Raw genomic sequence first — 23954 nt, 5'->3', positions numbered from 1 at the left:
GACCCAGCCTATTCAATCTATTGATAAATATTAATTTTTTTCATATTTTCTAATAATTATGGGTGTAATATTATATAAATTTCTTATATAAATCAGTCTCAGCTTATGTGCTTTAGCCATTCCAATTAGTTAACGAATACACATTCATATCACAGGCAGACATACACACATACCTCTCATTTCTGGCATGTCTTATAGACTAACATTTTACATTTTCTTTACACAGAAATCCTCCTGATGCAAGGTTTTAATGCAAAACATTTTTCTCTTTGTACTCTAGAGATGAGCGATCAGGAAGTAATTTATTTAACCCCTGCATTTCTTCAGGGTCCTTCAGAGCCACAAAATACATTAAGGCCTGGTGGTACTCAAAGGCCTGGGAAAATTAATGGCAAAGGTATGTTTTAAGCATTTGGATTCACCCGTTCTTATGGCTTGTCAAATGCTTGAAGCTTGAAAAAATGTTTTTATCTGTACTTCAGGTTCTCAGATGGTAATAAAAAACCATAAGTTTTGTAGTAGTAGAACAGAGCTAATAGAATATTTTCATTCAAATTTGGTCAAGGAATTTTTGAGGCCTTTAATCCCTGGCTCGATGCCTCTGTTTGTTGGAGTGTTGTCCCGTACACCAAAAGGTTTTGGGCTCGATTTCCAGTGGACCGTGTATGGGAGACAACTAATAAACATTTCTCTCTCCTCTCTCTCAAATCAAAAAATAAAAAAATATCCTCGGTGAGGATAAAAAAAATAAAAGTAGAATCTCAAGAAAACATTGAATTTCTTAGACAAATAAAAGTCTAAGAAACATTTAAGAGATGAAAAATATGATTTTATTCAGACAAAAGATATTTTAAGTGCTTTAAATATTTACCAAACCTTGATGGCAATGAAGCTGCAAATATGTTAAAATCAAAAGGCGCATTCTAATTTTTCTATTCTCTCTTTCTCTCAAATATTGTCACAATTAAACTTTAAATTGAGAATAACTTTTACTATTTTAATATAGTGATGGTAAGAGATACAGCTTTCAGATATTAAGGACACAAGTGTAGGAGGCTAAATATAGCATTGTCTAGTGAAAAATAAAGTAGATGAGAAAGAAAGGAAAGTTGATTTCTAGAAATATCTTTAAGAATGGATCCCAATCACCTTTGCAGCTTCAGAATATCCACTATTGGCTACCAATTTCTCAAGAATATTGACTGTGCCCGGCCGATGTGACTCAGTGGTTAAGCACTGGCCCCTGAACCAGGAGGTCATGGTTCAATTCCCGGTCTGGGCACATGCCTGGGGTGTGGCTCTACCCCTAGTAGGGGTTTGCCAATTGATGTTTCTTTCCTAACCATGTTTCTATTTCTCCCTCCCCCTCCTTCTCTCTAAAATAATAAATCTATACTAATAAAAGCCTAATATGCTAATTAGACCAGACAAACTTCTGGAATCCTTCCTTCTGGACAAAGCCTCGGCAGGCAGGGGCTGAGGCAGAGGCGGCTGTGGCAACGGCGAGGGCCAAGGTCTTTGCACGAATTTCGTGCATAGGGGCCTCTAGTATATATATATTAAAAAAAAAAAGAATACTGACTGCTTTCTTTTCTTCTTCACGATTAGTTATGATCACCTCAAGTAGTACACACACTAGTGTGGATTCTCATAAATGTGTGCTGTGTCTACTGTCACCTGTACTTTCTAAAAAAATATATTTTATTGATTTTTTACAGAGAGGAAGGGAGAAGGAGAAGGAGAGGGATAGAGAGTTAGAAACATCGGTCAGAGAGAAACATCAATCAGCTGCCTCCTGCACACTCCCTACTGGGGATGTGCCCACAACCAAGGTATGTGCCCTTGACTGGAATTGAACCTGGGACCCTTCAGTCCACAGGCCAACGCTCTATCCATTGAGCCAAACCAGCTAGGGCTGCCACCTGTACTTTTGAAATCCTGTAGAACTGTTTTTGTGTGTAGGATTTCTGCCATGGGTGTATGCCAGTCAGAAACTTGAAACTTTAAAATTGTAACTACTAGATTACAGATTTAGATCAATTTGTATGATATAATTTTGTAAAATTTTTAGAAAACATTTGTCCCTTTGTTGCAAATGGTGTCCCAGTAAAGGTTAGTAGTGGGCCAAGCTCTACTTTTGGTGATTTTTTTTAATTTAAAAATTTTTTATTTAATGTTCTTAAATGTATGATATATCCTGGACTATGCAAGTGGATTATGACTTATCTTAAATTACATGTAGATTAAATTATATTTTACCACACATGAAATTATATATATATATATATATATCCTGCTGATTATATTTTCTTCTTTCTTTAAAGAGTTTTCAGTACCCTGGCGTCTCATTGCAGTGGCTCTTGGGATCCTCTGTTTACTTCTAATCATGACAATCATAGTGTTGGGAACAATGTGTAAGTAACTAAATACATTCTTTGAGTCTGAGTAATAACACTAGTCACCAATTTTGCAGTTATTAACAATCAATTGTTCCCTGGATATCATAAGGGAATGTTTCAGATGACTTTTTCTTGGTGATTTTTTCCTAGACACATCACAGTATTATTTTCATTTCCCTTACCTATTTCAATGACGCTGCAGTCTCATTCTTTATCATACAGGTAATATTCCTTTTGATACAGGACTTAGTAATATTCTGCGTTCCGAGTTTCGATCATTGTGACTCTCAGATAAACATTCTTTAAGAAACAACTGTTTGAAATAAATTATGACTTTCTTTTATTGTTCTATGATCTCACTTACATGTGGACTGTGATGAACAAACTAAACTGATGAACCAAATAGAAACAGAGGCATGGATACATGGAATAGACTAACAGCTGTCAGGGGGGGGGGGGGAGGATTAGGGTGGTGGATGAAAGAAGGTGAAGAGGTTAGCCAAAGAACATATATGCATAACCCATAGACACAGACAACAGTGTGGCGATAGCCAGAGGGAAGGGGGGTGGTGGCTGGGTGGAGGTGGGCAAAGAGGTGGGGGGAGGGAGGTAAGGGGACATTTATAATAGTGTCAACAATTAAAATAAAGCTAAAAAGAATACAATGAAGAAATGATTTAGTAAAAATTTAGATTGATTCTGTACATAGATGTTGGAATCTTGAGTCCATCAACTTTTATTTTTTATTTGAATTTCTTGATATCTTTATAGAGAAAATCAGTAATCTATTACACTCAGATAAAGTGACATATTGGGATCTTCCTCCTTTTTTCCTATGTTTATCCTATTTAATAATAATGGTGCTATTTCTTCATGTGTCTTAGTGCAGATTTTCATACTCAGAAGATGTGTTGCTAAAAGTTTGCTAACTGATTTTTACTTTGGTACCTATTTTTAAATAATGTGCTAACTATCAAAATGAAACTAAACTGAATGGTAAGGTGTTGCTATCATAATTTTATTCAGATCTATTATTTTATTTATTCTAGACTTAAATTGCTAACAGTGAGAAGTTTGATATTTTCACTTGTATCATCAACTTACTGAGGTGTTACTTTCTAAATGTCAAATTGCTAATTAGAGTAATGAAATGGGTTGATTGTCGAAGTGAGATTTTTTCTCTATACTTTCAGCATTTAAGCATTCTGAGTATAGTTTTGCATTTTATCTATTCTATTAATTTTAGTTTTTCAGTATAATCAAGAAAAACATCAACAAGATGAAATTCTACAAAACCTCAAACAAAAGTACCACATTTTGCAAAATGACAACTACTTAACAAAGCAACTTTTGGCAAATAAGACTCTAGTGTCTGACATTCTCAAAGATAAAACAGTTCAGTGGGAAACGAAACCGGTCTCACCATTAATAGAAGAGAAGACATGTCATAGAAAAAAGAAAATCTCTTCAAAATCTTTGCAAAATACAGGTATGAAGGAACTCTTCAGTGAGAGACTGCATGATTTTTCATTATTTCTTCTTCAGAAGCGTCAAAGTTAATAACAGGCTTGTGATATATGCTAGTAGTTATCTAGGTCTACTGGGGAAATTTAATTTATGCCTCTTAGAAATAATATGGGTATTTGAGATTGCTTATTTTGAATATGGGTTTGAGACCCCAGGAGCCATGTTTAGATTAGCAGTCTTCTCTATTCCCCAAAAGTTAATGGCAGTTCACCTACTGTTTCCAGAAGGTGAAATAATATGTTAGCTCCCCTGAAAATTCAGATTATTCTGAACTTGTAGGCAAATTAGTCACTTCTACTTTATTGCTGAAGTAGATGCTATCAATAAAAATAGACATAGGCTGCAATGGGCATAAAGCCTTCTATTTGGATGCTGTTGTAAAGATAATTGTGTGTGTGTGTGTGTGTGTGTGTGTGTGTGCGCATGTGTGTGTTTGCCTGTCTTGTTTTTCCATTCTGCCTTGACTTCAGATTTTTGGTCGACTGTGATCAATATGTATTCCTTACAATACATCTGCAAGATTTGTCATAGTGTTGATATTTGTGCAACTCTGTGTGGTAATACCTATAAAAAATTACAGGAGATGAAAATATTAATTTCATACAATAAATTCTCTTATCATGCATAACAATGGAGTGAATTGACCTGGTTATCAGCAATTAATACATATTTGTTTAGGATTTAGAGTTTACAAAGGGTTTTTGCATATTTAATCTCATTTAGGCATGGTAATCAGTGGAAATTATTGTCTCCATTATTAAAGCATCAATAATATTTTTAAAACTTGGTATATTGTAAAATACATAAGAGATAAAGAAAAATTTTCCAAATAATGTTTATTTAGAAGACATTCCATTATTCTTTAAGCAGCTTATTGAGGTATTACTAATATTTTAAAAACTGTATATATTTAATGTATACAATTTGATGACTTCGGATATATACATACACTTGTAAAATGATCCACAATTAGGGTAATATCTCCCAATTTTTCCTCATGTCCCTTTTTTATTTTTATTTAGTTATTTTTTTATTAAGGTATTATATGTGTACATATCTTACCATTGCCCCCCCAACTTCCATACATGCCCTCACCCCCCAGAGTTTTGTGTCCATTGGTTATGCTTATATGCATGCATACAAGTCCTTCAGTTGATCTCTTATCTCCCCCACCTCTCCCTAACCTTCCCGCTGTAATTTGACAGTCTGTTTGATGCTTTACTGCTTCTGTATCTATCTTTTTGTTCATCAGTTTGTAGTGTTCTTTATTATCCATAAATGAGTGAGATCATGTGGAATTTTTCTTTCATTGACTGGCTTATTTCACTTAGCATAATGTTCTCCAATTCCATCCAGGTTGCTGCAAATGGTAAGAATTCCTTCTTTTTTATGGCAGCATAGTATTCCATTGTGTAGATGTACCATAGTTTTCTGATCCAGTCATCTGCTGATGGGCACCTAGGCTGTTTCCAGATCTTAGCTATTGTAAATTGTGCTGCTATGAACATAGGCCTTTTTTATTTTTGTGGTAAGAACACTTGACATACAATCTCTCTTTTTACCAAGTTTTTATTTTATTTTTTAAATCCTCACTTGAGGATATTTTTCCATTGATTTTTAGGGTGAGTGACAGAGAGAGGGAAAGACAGAGAAAAACATCTATGTGAGAAAAACACATCAATTGGTTGCCTCCTGCATGAGCCCTGACCAGGGCCCAGTCTGGGGAGGAGCCTGTAAGTAAGGTATGTGCTCTTGACCAGCCCAAACCTGGGACCCTTTAGTCCTCAGGCTGACACTCTATCCAGTGAGCCAAACTGGCTGGGGCTTCTTACCAAGTTTTTAAGTACACAATGCAATATTGTTAACTATAGGCACTATGTTGTATAGCAGATGTCTAGGATTTATTCATCTTGCATAACTGAAGCTTTATACCCATTGAGCAACTACCCATTTCTCCCTCCTACTTGCCCCTGGTAAGCACCATGCTACTTTCTGTTTCTCTGAGTTTGACTGTTGAAAATACCTCATGTAACGGCATTCATGCAGTGTTTGTCCTGTGTCTGGCTTATTTCATTTAGCATAATATCCTCAAGGTTAATCCATGTTGCTGCATATGGCAGGATTTCCTTCTATTAAAGGAAAGGCTGAATTGTACTTCAAGTATGTATAGCCCACATTTTTAAATCCATTCATCTGTTGATGGACATTTGGGATGTCTCCATATCTTTGGCTATTGTGAATAATGCTACATTGAACATGGGTGTGCCAATGTCTCTTGGCATTCCAGAAGTTTGATGAACCTCAGGCTATCATTATTGCTAGCTATTAAGATTTTATCTAGTTATAGAAGGCTGATAGATATATTGCTATGCTTAACAGAATGCCAGATAACAAGAAGTTTAATGTTTTACCTTATATGTTATAGGCAAACTCAATGAAGAACTCTGGTCCTGTTGTGGAGTAAACTGTTATATGTTTACCACTGAAAATAAAAACTGGAACGAATGTAAACAGACTTGCCAAAATAAAGGATTATCTCTTTTGAAGATAGACGATGGAGATGAACTGGTATCATGGATGATTATATTCACTTTTATTCTCTTGGACTTTGTCTCCCACTCTCACACCCAAGATATTGAGGACAGGGCTAGGGGTCCAGAAAAAGGAATCTTCAGCTATTCTTTGTGTTGTGTCTGTTGAGTGAGCAAAAATAGTACAGTTAAGAGTCTCTCAGGAGACTCTGCCTACTAACGGGAACACGATCTTGTTATTTACTCAGCACTCAATACATATTATCCATCATGATCATTTATATGTCCAAAGTGGAAACCTCTTTAAGGGTGCATTTTGGGTCTTTGCAATCATCTTTCTTTCAAGAAAAACACTCACAGAGAAATATGCCTCACTTTGGATGAAGTACTTAATCGTACAGGCTGGAACCAGCAGTTATTTCTCCCAATAAAGTGACAACTGAAATCCTGGAATAAGCCCTGACTGGTTTGGCTCAGTGGATAGAGTGTCGGCCTGTGGACTGAAAGGTCCCAGGTTCGATTCCGGTCAAGGGCATATACCTTGGTTGCGGGCACATCCCCAGTAGGAGGTGTGCAGGAGGCAGCTGATTGATGTTTCTAGCTCTCTATCCCTCTCCCTTCCTCTCTGTAAAAAAGCAATAAAAAATATATTAAAAAAAATCCTGGAATAACATGGTGGAGCAGTTACTACCAGGAATCCAGGAGGCAGACTGCCTGTGGTCAATTCCAGCTCTGGCACTTACTAGTTCGGTAACCTTGGTAAATGACTTAACCTCTCTTAGTTTCAGTTCCCCCACCTGTTAAAATGGAGATAATGATGAGAAACATAAAACTGATAACAGTTTTACAGTTTTAGCCTCATGGTGATTTTCCTTGCATCTGCAGGCAACATTTACTTCATCAATAGTCTTAAAAAAGTTGTTTTGTTTTTAATTGATTTCAGAGAGGAAGGGAGAAGGAGTGAGAATTAGAAACATCAATGATGACAGAAAAATCATTGATTAGCTGCCTCTTGCATATCCTACACTGGGGATTGAGCACGCAACCCTGGCATGTGTCATGACCAGGAATCAAACTGTGACCTCCTGGTTCACACAATTTATAGACAAATCCAACAGATGTTTTAAATCATAATGCAGAAGATTTTATGTTGACATAAAATATTTTTTGTATTTGATGCATTTAAACAGTTAAATTTAAACCTATATTTACAAAACACATTTAGTCATTTAATTAGACATTATGTAATATGTCACTTTGATTTTACATTTTTGGACTAGTAAATATTTCTAAATTCTTCCCCATTTTCCTCTACCCCTTCCAACTACTAAACTGTAGCAAAGTTTTCTTTTATGAGGCTGAAGGCTGTAATGTACACCTCCCCACATATGCTTATTTTACTACTAGGAGCCTGGTGTGCAAAATTCATTCACGGGCCCGGGGAGGATGGCCTGCATCTGCTCGCAATACAAGACCTCTGGCTCCTAACCGCTCACCTGCCTGCCTTCCTGATCACCCCTAACACTCTGCCTGCCTGTCTGATAGCCCCTAACCACTCTGCCTGCATGCCTGATCACCCCTAACCACCTCTGTCTGCCTAATTGCCCCTAACTGCCTCTGCCTTGCCCCCCCCCCCCCCCCCCCACTGTGGCTTGGTTTGGAAAGACATCCAGAATGACGTCTGGAAGGTCGTTCAGCTGTCCGGTCTAATTAGCATATGACACTTTTATTTTATTTTATTTATTTTTAATTTCTTTATTGATTAAGGTATTACATATGTGTCCTCATTCCCCCATTGCCCCTCAAACCCCCCATTCATGCCCTTACTCCCCTGTTGTCTGTGTCCATTGGTTAGGCTTATATGCATGCATGTAAGTCCTTTGGTTGATCTCTTCCCCTTACCCCCACTGTCCCTTACCTTCTTTGAGGTTTGACGTTCTGATCGATGTTTCTCTGTCTCTGGATCTGTTTTTGTTCATCAGTTTATGTTGTTCATTATATTCCATAAATGAGTGAGATCATGTGATATTTATCTTTCTCTGCCTGGCTTATTTCACTTAGCATAATGCTCTCCATCTTCATCCATTTTGTTGCAAATGGTAAGAACTCCTTCTTTTTTACCGCAGGACAGTATTCCATTGTGTAGATGTACCACAGTTTTCTAATCCACTCATCTGCTGATGGGTACTTAGACTGTTTCCAAATCTTAGCTATGGTGAATTGTGCTGCTATGAACATAGGGGTGCATATATCCTTTCTGATTGGTGTTTCTAGTTTCTTGGGATATATTCCTAGAAGTGGGATCACTGGGTCAAATGGGAGTTCCATTTTTAGTTTTTTGAGGAAACTCCATACTATTCTCCATAGTGGCTGCACCAGTCTGCCTTCCCACCAGCAGTGCTTGAGGGTTCCTTTTTCTCCGCATCCTCGCCAGCACTTGTCATTTGTTGATTTGTTGATGATAGCCATTCTGACAGGTGTGAGATGGTACCGCATTGTTGTTTTGATTTGCATCTCTTGGATAATTAGTGACTTTGAGCATGTTTTCATGTCTCTTGGCCTTCCTTCTGTCTTCTTTCGAAAAGTATTTATTTAGGTCAGTTGTCCATTTTTTGATTGGGTTGTTTATCTTCCTTTTGTTAAGTTGTATGAGTACACTTTTATTATTATAGATATTTATTTTGAAGATTCCTTCTTTCACTAAAAAATATGCTATAATTATTTTTTTAATATCCTTAAATATCTTTATGGAGCATGCTTTTGAATCAGTTCATAATGTATCAAATTATTTTATGTCTCCTATTGTAAAATATTTAGATTTTAATTTCTTCCCATGTTTTAAATAATCTATGACACTTGCAGCCATTTCTTTAAAAAATATATTTCAGAGAGGAAGGGAGAGGATGAGAGAGATTGAAACATCAATAATGAGAGAGAATCATTGATCGGCTGTCTCCTGCACGTCCCCCATTGGGGATTGAGCCTGCAACCCGGGCATGTGCCCTTGACCAGAATCGAACCTAGGACCCTTCAGTCTCAGGCCGATGCTCTATCCATTGAGCCAAACTAGCCAGGGCTCTTGCAGCCATTTTTGATACAAATAATGTACTAGGAGAAAATTATGTTGGAAAATGAAAATACAAGGAATGAGGGTAGAAAGAGCTTTCTAGAAAGGAGGTATACAGAATGTTGTGGGAAGCAGCAGAGAACTGGCCACCAACTCAGCCGGCTGCTTTTCCTGTCGTCTCCATTCATCTAACTGATGGAAATTTAGTCACATATGTTGTGATTCCTTTACAGTCCTTCCTTCAATCTCAGACTTATAAAAGTAACTACTGGATTGGATGGTCATTTAATGAAGAGAAAAGTAAACGGGAGTGGATTGACAAGGGCACATCTGGAATGTAAGTCTCTGAAATGCATCCAAACTATAACATCAGTGTTGGGGTAGGAAGTACTGTTTCTAAAAAGTATCTTCTCTCATTTCACACAGAAAAAGTGTGCGCAGGCCACAAGAACCTTCTGCCCATTACTCATGTTTAACATCTCTTATGTGTTCTGCCCATGCCTCACAAGCTGTTTAGTGTCATTTATCTTATCTGTTTCTTTCCCTTTTTTCCTGCGGCAGATTTGAATATTTTAAAATAACCCAGCAAAAGCAAATTATATGAGGGATGGTTTATGATTTTGGATTCTTAAGTGGGCTTGTTCTTTTGGTGTTCTGCTTATATCTAAGGTTTAGGATAATTCTAGGCTATTTATACTGAAGATATATCCCTTTGGCATCTCATCCCTATGTAGCTTGTCCTCTGTTTAGGACGGTGGTTGGAATTCCTTATTCGGCATACTCACCCTTCTGGGTTCCCATCCTTGACTTAATAACTCTTAGCCCGAGTGTCAATTTGCTTCATGCCTGCCAGTTCATACAATCATTCAAGAAGGTTTCAATTATTTTTGTAATCAGCCTCTTTTATTTTATTTTTTAATAAAAAGATTTCTGGCACCTAATCCACCACTTTTCTTAAGAAGTCCTGCTTTTACACATTTTTCAATGGATTGTCATGTTTTAGCTAATGATTAGCTATGGGACTGGGAAGGAAAAGTAAACAAAGCGAATAAAAATATTGATTAAACCTCATTTCTGACTATATTATAAGTCTACTTTTTTTCTCTATAGAATTTTTACACATGACACTTGGTTATCTGTCTCATAGAAATTCTTCCCTTTTTAATCTCTCACTTTTACTGAAAAATTTAATGTAACAAAACATGTTTGCTACATTATAATCCCATAGCAGTATTGCAAGGTAATTTTGCCTTCTGACCAATACTTTCCAGAGTGGAACAAAAGGGGAGACTGTGGGTGTAATCAAGAGGCTGAGTGAGATTCTATTTGATGGATTAAGAGCCAAAGACAATGTTCCAGTGATGATTAACATTTGTGTAATCCTGGTCTATAGGCAACTGACTTAAAAATTATGATTTATGCTATTGTAAGCTTCAGAAGTAAAAGTTGACTACAAATGTTTTCTGTTTTACAGTAATATTTCAATGATAAGTTACAGGAGAGGAGAATGTGCATTTTTAACCTCAACGAGAATAACAAGTATTGATTGTTCTGAAACCTACAATTGTATCTGTGAGAAGAATATTGTCTCCCTTCTAAATGAATATACTCAGAGGATAAGGTAAAATGGAATTTTGCCATTTTTAGTGTGTTTCCTGTAATGATCTGTGATTACTTAACAAAGTAATGTTTTTGACTGCAGGACTTAGTCCACTGCAGAAACAGAGATGAGCTGTAAGAGAAGAAAATGCTCTTTTGGACAATGATTTGAGAGATCAGACTTCATTGTTCTTTGTGGAGAAGCGGGGAAGATTTTGCTTTTGGAGAGTAGTCACCCTTCTCTTTAATGGACCTGTGGAATTCTCTGTTTCTCTTTCCTGGAACTACACACAGAAACAATTAGAAAACTCTTAAGTACCTGGTTCTTTTCCTTATTTGTTGTATAAGTCATTGCAATAACCTCTGATTTTGAGAGATAACACAATTAAGAACTAAAAAAATAGTTATCTTTCCCCCCATCTAGATGCTTACCTCTCATCTTTAAAAATATATTTTGCTATAATTTCAAACTTACTGAGTAGTTAAAACAATAGTATAAGAAACTCTCATCTAACCTGTACTCATAGTTACCATTTGTTTACATTTTACTACCTGCACTTTATTACGTGTTCTCTCTCTCTCTCTCTCTCTCTCTCTCTCTCTCTCTCTCCCTTCCTCCCTCTCTCTCTACTGTCTCTCTCTCTCTCCTTCCTTCTCTCCCCTTACTGATCCACTTGATAATATATTAGTAACATTATGTCTCTTTGTCTAAATATTTTACAAAAACAGGAACTTAGTCTTGTATAACCATAGCACAATTATCAAAATCAGGAAATTTAGCATTGATATAGTACTATGCTTTTGTCTACAGTCCATATTTAAATTTTGTCAACTGTTTCAACAATGTTATTTATAGGTGTGTTTCCCTCATATTCAGAATCATGCAATGTATTTAGTCCTGATGTCTCCTTAGTCTCCTTTAATCTGGGACAGTTCTAAATGCTTCCATGGACTTTCTTGACCTTTACATTAAAAAAATAATTATCAACCTTATTGAGTTAAACTTTGCATGCAATAAAATGCATCCATTTAACTCACAAGGTCAGTGGGTTTTTGAGAAATGTATACACCTGTTAAATACCATCAAATCAAGATATATAACATTTCACCATCTCCAAAAGTTCATTTTTGCCCCTTTCCACCCACCTGGACCCAGGCAAGCAGTGATATGCTTTCTGTCACTATAAATTAGTTTGCCTATTCTAGAATTTCATACTTCATGTACTCATTTTTTGTCTGAATTTTCTCAGCATCTTTTTGAATTTAGTTTTTCTCATATCAGTAGATTATTCTTTTTGTTACCGTGTAGTATTCCATTATACAGATATACCACAATTTGTCCACTCACCTATGAGCATTTGATGTGTTTCTAATTTTTTACAATAATTAATAAACCTGCCATGAACATTTATGTGCAAGTAACTGTGTGGACATGCATTTTTATTTCTTTTTATTAAATACCCAGGAGTTGGTTGCTGAGTCCTATGGCAAGCGCATGTTTAATTTTATAAGAATCATCTAGATTGTTTTCCAATGTGGTTGCATCATTTTACCTTTGCAGTAGCAACATATGAGAGTTCAATTGTCTCCATGTATTCGCCAAAGCTTGTTATTGTCAGGCTTTTAAATTTCAGCCATAACAACGGGTGCGTAGTGATATCTCATTGTGGTTTTTCACTTGTATTTCCCTGAAAAAATAATGACATTAAGCATTTTTTCATTTGTTTATTGCTATTTACATATCTTTGAATGTTAAGTATCTATTCAATATTTTGTCACATTTCTTTTTAAAATTGGTTTTCTGTCTTCTTATTGTAGAATTATAGGAGTTCTTTATAAAATTTGGATACAAATTCTTTGTTAAATATATGTATTACAAATAGTTTCTCTCAGTCTTTGTGTTGCATTTTCATTTTCGTAATAGTGTCTTTCAAGAGGTGAAGTTTAAAAATTTTTTTAAAATATATTTTATTGATTTTTTTACAGAGAGGAAGGGAGAGGGATAGAGAGTTAGAAACATCAATGAGAGAGAGACATAGATCAGCTGACTCCTGCACACCTCCTACTGGGGCAGCACACCTACTGGGGATGTGCCCGCAACCAAGGTACAAGCCCTTGACCGGAATCGAACCTGGGACCTTTCAGTCCACAGGCCGACGCTCCATCAAACTAGTTTTGGCTGAAGTTTTAAATTTTTTTATGAAGCTTAACATATCATTTTTCTTTTATTGTCCTAAAAAATCTTTGCCTATATCAAAATCACAGTGATTTTTGTCTTATGTTAGCTTTCAGAAGTTTTATAGCTTTAACTTATACACTTAGATTGTACACATTTCAAATTAATTTTTGTGTGTGAGAAAAGGGTAGGGTTCACTGTTATTCTATAACTAGAGGCCCGGTGCATGAAATTTTTGCACGGGGGTGGGGTGGGTGTGGTGGTGTTCCTCAGCCCAGCCTGCACCCTCTCCAATCTGGGACCCCTCGAGGGATGTCTGACTGCCTGTTTAGGCCCGATCCCAGTGGCATATCCCTCTCACAATCCAGGACTGCTGGCTCCCAACTGCTTGCCTGCCTGCCTTGCTTCCTGATTGCCCCTAACTGCTTCTGCCTGCCAGCCTGATCACCTTCTAACCACTCCCCTGCCAGCCTGATTGATGCCTAACTGCTCCCCTGCCAGCCTGTTTGCCCTAACTGCCCTCTCCTGCAGGCCTGGACACCCCTAACTACCCTGCCCTGCTGGCCATCTTGTGGTGGCCATCTTGTGTCCACATGGGGGCAGGATCTTTGACCACATGGGGGTAGCCATCTTGTGTCTTGGAGTGATGATAAATCTTCATATTAGTCTTTTATTAGATAGGATAGAGGCCTGGTGCATGGGTGGGGGCCAGCTGGTTTGCCCTGAAGGGTGTCCTGGATCAGGGTGAGGGTTCCCTTGGGGCATGGGGCTGCCTGAGCGAGGGGCCTGTGGTGGTTTGCAGGCCAGCCACGTCCCCCAGCGACCCAAGTGGAGGCCCTGGTATCTGGGATTTATTTATCTTCTACAATTGAAACTTTGTAGCCTGGAGAGGAGCCACGCCTCCTGCTCACTCCATGGCAGCAGCCATTTCTGTTGGGATTTATTTATCTTCTATAATTGAAACTTTGTAGCCTTAAGTAGAGGCCTAGGCTGGCCAGGATGTGCGGAAAGTTTGGCTTCCTCCATTGCTGGGGAAACCCAAGCCTCCCTCCTGCTCGCTCCATGGCTGCATCCATCTTGGTTGGGGTTAATTTTCATACTTGCTCCTGATTGGTTTGTGGGCATGGCAAAGTGATGGTTAATTTGCATACTACGTTTTTATTAGATAGGACTAGAAGCTCGGTGCATGAATTTCGTGCACGGCGGGGGGTTGTCCCTCAGCCCAGCCTGTACCCTCTCCAATCTGGGACTCCTGGAGGGATGTCCGACTGCCCGTTTAGGCCCGATCCTGGTGGGATCGGGCCTAAACGGGCAGTCAGACATCCCTCTCTCAATCCAGGACTGCTGGTTCCCAACTGCTTGCCTGCCTGCCTTCCTGATTGCCCCTAACCGCTTCTGCCTGCCAGCCTGATCACCCCCTAACCACTCCGCTGCCAGCCGGGTTGATGCTTAACTGATCCCCTGCCAGCCTGTTTGCCCCCAACTTCCCACCTCTGCCAGCCTGGTCACCCCTAACTGCCCTCTCCTGCAGGGTTGATCACCTCCAACTGCCCTCCCTTGCAAGCCTGGTCCCTCTCAACTGCCCTCCCTTGCAGGCCGGGTGCCTCCCAACTGCCCTCTCCTGCTGGCCATCTTGTGGTGGCCATCTTGTGTCCACATGGGGGCAGGATCTTTGACCACATGGGGGCAGCTATATTGTGTGTTGCAGTGATGATCAATCTGTATATTACTCTTTTATTAGATAGGATAGAGGCGTGGTACAGGGGTGGTGGCCAGCTGGTTTGCCCTGAATGGTGTCCCTGATCAGGGTGGGGTTCCCTTGGGGCGTGGGGCGGCCTGAGTGAGGGGCTTGTGGTAGTTTGCAGGCGGGCCATGGCCCCTGGCAACCCAAGCGGAGGCCCTGGTATCTGGAATTTATTTTCCTTCTACAATTGAAACTTTGTAGCTTGGAGCGGAGCCAAGCCTGCTGCTCTCTCTGGGGTGGCAGCCATTTCTGTGGCAGTTAATTCATCTTCTACAATTGAAACTTTGTTGCCTTAAGCGGGTGAGCCCGGCCAGGGTGTGCGGAAAGCTTTGCTTCCCCTGTTGCCGGGGGCAACCCTGGCCTGCTCTCTCAAGCTCCATTCTGCCGCCATTTGTTTGAATTTGTTTACCTTCTATAATTGAAACTTTGTAGCTTGAGTGGAGGCTTAGGCCTGCAATGGCTATGGAAAGCTTGGCTTGCTCTGTTACCTGGGAAACCTTGCTCTCTGTGGCTGTAGCCATCTTGGATGGGGTTAATTTGCATGCTCACCCTGATTGGTTGGTGGGTGTGGCTTGGCTGGTGGGCATGGCTTATGTAGCGGAGTGATGGTTAATTTGCATATTACCATTTTATTAGAGAAGATGATATCCAGTTGATTTTGTACTACTGTTGAAAGACTTTCCTTTCCTCTATTGAATCACTTTGGTGCCTTTGTAGAAAATTAATTGACTAACTGTGTGGGTCTACTTCTGGATTCTCTATTCTGTCTCAGTGATCTATATGTTTATTCTTATAGTAATACCATACTGTCTGAATACTGTAGCTTTACAGTATGCTTTGGAATAAGATGTGCTAATCTTCTACATTTGTTCTTTTTCAAAAGTGTATTGGCAACAACAAAAAAATAAACAACCCAATTAAAAAATGGGGCAGAGGTCCTGAACAGACATTTCTCCCAATAGACATTCAAACAGTGAACAGATCTTATAGAGTAAAAGCCTAATATGCTGTTTCTGGTCATCTGGTTGGCTGTTCAACCAATCAAAGCATAATATGCAAATGATATACTAAGGCCCCTCAACTGCTCGCTATTATGTGTACTGACCACCAGGAGCCAGACACTCTGACTGGTAGGTTAGCTTGCTGCTGGGGTCCGGTTGATTGGGACTGAGCCTGAGTGAGACAGACCAGACATGCCCTGGAGCCCTCCTGCAGTCCCTCCCTGGCTGGACATCCTCCTGTGTCCCTCTCTGGCCCTGATCGTGCACCAGTGGGGTCCCTTAGCCTGGCCTGCACCCATTCACAATCCAGGACCCCTCGGGGGATGTCAGAGAGCCGGTTTTGGTCCAATCCTGAAGGCCAGGCTGAGGAACCCCACTGGTGCACAAATTCGTGCAACAAAGGCCTCTAGTATATGATAAGATGCTTACCTTCAGTAACTATTAAGAAAATTCAAATCAAAACTACAATGAGATTCTGTTAATAAGATAAGTAATAACAGTGTTGGAAAGGTTGTGGAGAAAAAGAAGCCCTCACTCACTGCTGGTGGGAATGTAAACTGGTATAGCCATTGGGGAAAGCAGTATGGATGCCCCCCACAAAAAAAATTAGAGTTACCATATGAACCAGCAACCCCTGTTATGGGTGTCTACCTGAAAAATTTGAAAACATTTATTTGTAATGATATATGCACTCCTATTTTCATTGCATCATTATTCACAGTGACCAAGACAATGAAACAACAGAAGTATCATGCCCCTCTATAGATGACTGGATAAAGAGTATGTGGTCCTGTATACAATGAAATACTACTCAGCCATAAGAAAAGATGAAATATTACCATTTGCGACAACATAGATGGATCTTGAGAATATCATGCTAAATCAAATGTCAGAAAGTCAAGAACCATATACTTTCACTCATACGTGGTATATAAACTGAAAGCAATAAATGAACAAACAAGAGACAAAAAAAACTCATAGACACGGCAACAGTTCAGTGGTTACCAGAGGGAAAGGAGGGTGGGGAGGGTAGTGAAGGGTAGAGAGGGTTGACTGTATGATTGTGGAAGGAGGTTTGACTTTGGGTAGTGGAGACACAATGCAATATACAGATGATATGTTATAGAATTGTACACCTGAAACCTGTATAATTTTATTAACCAATGTTACTCCAATAAATTCAATTAAGAAAATGGTGAAGTTTCCTTTGGGTACTTGAAGGAATAATACCTACTACCTTTAGTCACATAACAATGATTAAAAAAAATAAAACACGTGATGATTTGTAAAAAAAAAAAAGTATAATTTGCTTGATTGGGATTGCATTGAATCTGTAGATTAATCTGGGAGAATTGATATCCTAACAATATTGAGTATTAAAATTCATGAACATGATTTATCTTTCCATTTAGTTAGTTCTTTAATGTCTCTCAACAATGTGGTGCATTTTAGGATATAGATCTTATACATATTTTTTTTAAATTTATATATTTGATGCTGTTGTAAATGACATTTAATATTTTTTTCAAATTATTTGTTGTTGGTTTATAGAGATAAAGCTGTTTTTCTGTAAATTGATGTTATCTTGTTAACTTATTATTTCCAGTAGTTAAAAAAATTCTTTGTAGATTTCAAAACTGGGAGGGTCCAAACCTAAAGCTAATGGGTGTGACTATATATCACTTGGAGGCCTGATATTTGAAGTGGAAACAATGACTACTTGGGTTTTGTGTTGTGTTGGAAGAAAAAAATTCTCCTACCCTTCTAGATTCTAAGACTAAATTGAAATGAGACAGATTAACAGGCCAAAAACCACATTTAATTATCTATGAAAGGGGGATCCATTAGAATATGAAGTCAGGCAATCAAAGCTGATAGTTATTCTGAGCTAAGTTGAAGGGCGTGGGGGTCTGGGACTTCAAAGTGGAGGAACACAATTTATAGCTAAAAAAACACATGCTGTTTTTTTATGAAGCTGTGGCCAGCCTGAAAATGTGCCATCTTGTACTTCCTGGAAAAACAAATGTTTGGTAAACGGATGCTTGTCATGTACAGACAACGGGACACAGAGAGGACTTGGATCTCCAGGTCCTGTCAAGCTGTCCCCACCCCCTCCTCCTCCCCCTGTGCCCCCCTCCCCAAGCCCACCACATCCAGCCTGTGCTCTTTGCAGTAATTCTAATAATAGCTCTCTTCCTGGAACAGGCCCTCCATCTATTATTTTAGTCAGTGAAGGGGAGGAGAATGAAATACTTCCTGAGTTTTCTGTTTCTCACAAATAATCAGCCTGAGAAAGAGACATATTTTGTGGCATTAAGTTTTGCTCCCCTGCGGCATCTGTCCTTGGGGGAAGGGAGGAGGGGGGAGAGGGAGAGAGCCTCTTTCTTGGTATAGCAGATGGTGCCTCATAGTAGGTGAAGCATGGAGTTGTTACATAGACTTAAATATGAACGCGAGGATGGCTATGGGCGTTGAGGGAACATATGCCTCTCAGCCTGTTTGTGCTCAGAACTCTTCCTTCCTCCCCTCCGCACCCCTCCCCGCCTGCCCGCCCAGCTTTGCCTTGAAGGGGAGCCAACCCCTTCAGGCTGCATTTCCCAGTGTCTTAACCAAACAAAGCCGCAGGTGAACCTGAAGTGCTCTCCATGCTTGACAGGGCAGCAAAAATGAGGAAAAAGGGAAGTTCAGTGCGGGAGGATGGGAAGCCAATTCCAGGTGATGCATACCTGGGCTGGCCGCTGCTCCATGAAAAAAACAAAGCTGGTCACTGGACTCTAGGGAAGGTGGCTGCACAGAAACGCTGTAATTGTGAAGGGTGCCTGGAAGGGAGGAGTGGAGAGGAAGTGTGTGTGCCGATTTCATCTCGTTTCCCATTGGTTATAGTTCATCCGAAATGAAAACATTCCTGCACGTCTGGCATGCACAGCTGCTGGTGAATCCAGCTCTCACACCCTCCGTGTGGTGCTTCTCAGGGTCTGGGCATGGCGTTCAGAGCCACACAGTTCATTTGTAGACTTCAGACAGTGGGAACACTCAGCTTCGCCTCTAAGTGATCATTGCAGGGACAACAGTGTAAAAGCGAGTGACCTACGAAGCTCAGTGGAGAATCTGAGAAGGTACATAAGATGTATTCTGTAAAAGCAGGCTCCCAAGTTCAAGTGGGTTTTGTCAATAGGAAATTGGCCGATGGGAGAAAGGGTAATTTCAATCCTGCTCTACTTTAATTTTCCTACCTAGCAACAGCTACATTTCTTCTATATTCCTACGTCTCTTTGGACAAAGCTTCTATGGTTCTAGCTTCTGTGAGTGATCCTGACTCCAAGTGTAGGAAGTAGTAGAGGCTTTCTGGTATTGTTAAACTGTTTTCTTATTGATTCCTGGGTGGTTTCTTAGCATCATCTTTGTACCTTCATCATCAATTCTCTGACTTAAATTCCTTTCGCTTTAATACTCAGAGAGATTTCTGTTTTCCTTGCTGGAAAACAAGGAAATATATGTGACTAATATACATATATTTTCTCATTTTATGATTCCAACAAACCTATAAGCTAATACCATTAGCATAATTTTATAGAGGATGAAAGCAGAGCTTAGTAAGATTATTCAATGAAATAGTTGGAGTTGGGTTTGAATCCTGACTTCCTGACTCCACTCTGACAGTGATGTAGCTCTGATCTTTAGTTTTAGCTGAGATATCTTTACAGTATCTTAATAGGCTATGAGTAATTACTACTAATAATAATCGAGAATAATGGGTATTTTTCTGGATATGAAAGCAAGTATACACTGAGTGCCCAGATTATTATGATCTCTGAACGCATAATAATCTGGCCACTCAGGTATGTATGTATATATATATATTAGAGGCCCAGTGTATGAAATCGTGCATGGGTGGGATCTGGCCAGCCTGGCCAGGGGGAGGGGACATGGGTGATTGGCCAGCCTGCCTGCTGGTCGAACTCTTGGGTGAGGGGACAATTTGCATATTAGCCTTTTATTATATAGGCTATACACTGAGTGGCCAGATTATTATGTGTTCAGAGATCATAATAATCTGGCCACTCAGTGTTTATGTTCTCATAGGCATTTAAAAATGGTAGGTAGGCGCAATGCTTTCATGCAAGTATTATGTTAATTATTTATAATAATCTGTTAGAGTAGCAGTAAGACCAAGAGGAGATACAAATTGAACCTGATTCTTAAAAAAAGTTGAACCTGATACTGAGTTTATTATCAGCAGGTGGGAGCTGACTCATGATGTAAAGAGATGGTTATCAGAAACCAATAGCGTGGAACCGGTTGTTTTCAGTTTTTCCTTCTTAAATTTTATCTGCCACGTGCTTGTCAGAATCTCAAAGTAGAATTAAGATATTTTACACAAAAATCCCTGACATGATTCAGTGTCCTGAAGTGATTATCGGGTTTGAAACCTCTATGCTCAATGCAGGTGTTTTACCCATTACAAGCTCCAGTCACGCGTTTTATTTGGCCTCCTATACTTTTTCTCTTCCCATTTTTCTCTTGGTAATTAGGGTAAATGGCACATCCTTGTACAGTTGCTCATATTCCAGCCCAGTTAGAATGAACTGTCCACTTTCCTGCTCAATTAAACTCCTTTGTCCCCTATTATGCCACTTTGGATTATATTAAACAAACTAGAGGCCTGATGCACGAAATTCGTGCAAAGCGGCTTGGCCCTCACAGCCACAGTGGCTTGTCTCAGCTCTCGCAGCCCCAGCTTCGTCCAAAAGGTAGTTTGGCTGCCCTGTCTAATTAGCATATTATGCTTTTATTATTATAGATGTCTGTTCATCCGAATTGCACTGAAAATGGTTTTTACACCCTCTTTCCTAATTTGGATACATTTTATGGCCTCACATAGTAGCAGTTTGCTTTTGTTGTGAATGAAAGCAATACAAAGCAAATACATTGGTGGCTTTTACCAGGGAGATCTTAGAAGAGAAGTGAGCATTAAAAAAGAAGACATTTCTTTGGGTGAATATGAAAAAAACCTGTCTTCCAGGGGTGAGAAGCATAAGCAGAGGAGTGGTAGCTCTGATTTCATTTGAAAAACTCTCAGGGTGTTCATTATGATGAAACCAACAGAGAAGTGAGGCAATGTATACTTTAAGTGTCAAATACGCAAAAGGTACTTCAAAGCTAAATAACAAGGACATTTGTAGAGTTCATTTTTATTCCAGAAATATCAATTAAGCAATTACTGTGTATAAAAAACTGGGGTAAGCACTAGATATTCAAGTGATAAAACAAAAGAAAACAAAAAAACCCAGCTACATTTACCTTGCTGCCCAGCAAATGACTCAAGCTTGTGTGGATTATTGGCAGTGGCTCTCGAGATTTCCTGAGCACAGGGTTAATCTGAAGAGTTTGTTAAAAGGCAGATTTGACCCCCTTCATTCTGATTCTTGGTTGGGAGGGCAGATTGGACAAACAAGCACAAAAATGCAGCTTCAGAGTGGCAAAACTTTGATTCCCTTCACATAACACATTGCTAATGAGGAACAACACCGTGACTACATTACGTCATGTCATTGCATTGTGTGGTGGTACAGAAACTATTAATACTTGACCTCCTGTTTTCGAAGTTCTTCTGGGCTAATTATCAAAGGAACAGAGACAGATTAACAAGAGAAAAATCAAATTTCAATGGGTTCCTCATCTCACCGGAGAAGAAATTCACACTGAATTAGTAGGAATGGACATAGGAAAAACAGGGTGGAGAAATCAGGATCATTCTGGATTTATTGTCAGTGTAGCCACAAATTGTGTTCTTCTAATCTGGTGGTACAGTATACAGGGAATGTGGTGCACTACAGAACAAGATGGTTGAAGATTACCAACAACACAGGACAAACAGGAAACCCTTGTAATTTGTGGCTTCAAAATAAGAGGGTCTTAAATCTCTCGGGCAGCCAAATTGCAGCTTCTCAGCTGACATTTCCCCTTACAGCTCTGCTTTTGTGTATTCTGACCTGTTCTTTTAATAATTTTCCAGTCACAGTAGGAGAGCTTCTTCAAGATGATAATCTTTTGTCTTAACACCTTATAGTTTTGCTCCCTGCAATTTAAACAATTTCTCCCTTCGTCATTGGCACAGAAGCATCCCCCAACCTTACAGAAGACCACAAATGGTGAGGAATTCCAACATAAACTGCACCAAAGAAGGGTTTTAAAAGAAGTTCTCATAAAAAAGGAAGAATATTTACTCAAATATGACTTTTATTGACAACTAATTCCGCTATTGTAGGGATGTAGAAATTGTAGTGATTTTTTTCTTGAAACAATAATGGTTCTCCTTTCCCCATATCTTATCTCAATATATTTCTTTAGTTTCCAATAATGACGGAGGGGGATATTTACACAGAAGTGAAGTCTCATGACAAAAGGAAGAAAATACAATCCAGAACTTCTGACAGGTGATATGATTTTATTAAGCATCTATTTTCATAAAATCCTAAAATCACAGGTTTGAACAGGATCTTTACAGGTTTAACAAGCCAATCTATATATATAAAAAGCTAAGCGACTGCCTGACCATCTGACTGTCCAACCAATAACTATGATGCATAATGACCACCAGGGGGAAGACCCTCTGACTGGCAGCTATGATGCACACTGACCACCAGGGGGCAGATGCTCAACACAGGAGCTGCCAAGCTGCGGTGACTTGGCAGCGGTGGTTCTTTGGTGATGCACCCCGGAACCAGAGAAGAGGGAGCCCTATTCTGGGGTGCTTCACCCAAGAACTGCCCTCTCTCAATCCAGAACCCCTCAGGGGATGTTAGAGAGCTGGTTTTGGCTCAATCCCCGCAGTGCAGGCCAAGGGACCCCACCTGCTGGAGGGACTGCTCATTCTGCAGACGCCTTTCAAGCTGTGGCACCTCAGGTGCAGATGGCCAGGGAGGGACCATGGCAGGTTGGCTCCAGGGAGTGTCTCTCCCAGTTCTGCCCTGCCAGCCACCTTCTAATTAATTTCCCTTTAATGTGCATGAATCCGTGCACCAGGGCACTCGTTAATTTATAAACTTTTCTCTGTAACTTCCCTGCCAAGTGGTTATCTATTGTGTTTGAACACCTTCAAGGAAATAGAACTCATTATTTTTTTTGAAGATGGTCAATCACAGACTTTCATTGCTTCTATAATATTTTTCTTTATTCCGAATCAAAATATTTATTCTTGCATCTGATATTCATAAACACTACTTATTAGTCTTTTTACTGGTAAAAAGAAAAAAAGGAGCAATTCTCATAATGTGCCTCATGACTTCTGAGGCTGAGTCCAACATCCAGAGAAACAGGTCATCATCTCTTCCTGGGCCTGTGAATTAATTATATTAGAGAAAATACAGGAAAGATCATCTTGCTTTATTTGACACAGAGTCAATGTATACTAGTATTTGCTACTTATAAGCCTTTTATTATCTAGGAAGGCCTATTCTAATGCCAGGGAATTGTATGTATGCCTTATGCAGTAATGTGTGGTTCCTTATCCCCATTCTCCCAATAGTTCTCCTCTGACCATCCTTCACAGTAATCCAAGTGGGTACTGTATGCTGGGCTTATTGCCTCCATCAGCAGATGGCCTTCCCAGTGGAAGCACTGACAGAAAATATCGTGGCTTTTATGGCGTTGGAGATCTTCTAGAAACGCTTTGCATATAAAAATCTGAATTGTCATTATTTTTGCTCTTGTAGTTATAGCAGTCATAAGCTAATATCAAAGAAAATAAAAACACATGCTGTCATTTGCTGTGAGTGGCATTGGGAAGGGGGGCCTAGGACAAACATGAATCATATCTTTCTACTTGAATGCTTTATTAAATGCTAACATTCTGTACATTAGCCATTTATTCTTAGATATTGTAGAAAGTCATTATTTGCTGATAGATA

The 23954-nt window shown here is 39.3% G+C and overlaps 1 protein-coding gene across 1 annotated transcript; it reads left to right on the top strand.

Annotated features, from left to right (window-relative positions):
- Nucleotides 1–282: 282 nt before the first annotated feature.
- Nucleotides 283–23726, top strand: LOC307102067 (killer cell lectin-like receptor 2; the record flags this gene model as incomplete). Its single annotated transcript, XM_079775521.1, has 7 exons — nt 283–397; nt 2325–2414; nt 3646–3888; nt 6352–6494; nt 9758–9861; nt 10999–11145; nt 23573–23726. 7 exons carry the CDS (start codon nt 283–285, stop codon nt 23724–23726), a joined length of 996 nt encoding a protein of 331 aa, XP_079631647.1.
- Nucleotides 23727–23954: the final 228 nt, after the last annotated feature.

This window comes from Cnephaeus nilssonii (assembly GCF_951640355.1).
Source record: "Cnephaeus nilssonii genome assembly, chromosome: 6".
NCBI lineage: Eukaryota > Metazoa > Chordata > Mammalia > Chiroptera > Vespertilionidae > Cnephaeus > Cnephaeus nilssonii.
This window is presented reverse-complemented; position numbering and strand designations above follow the sequence as displayed.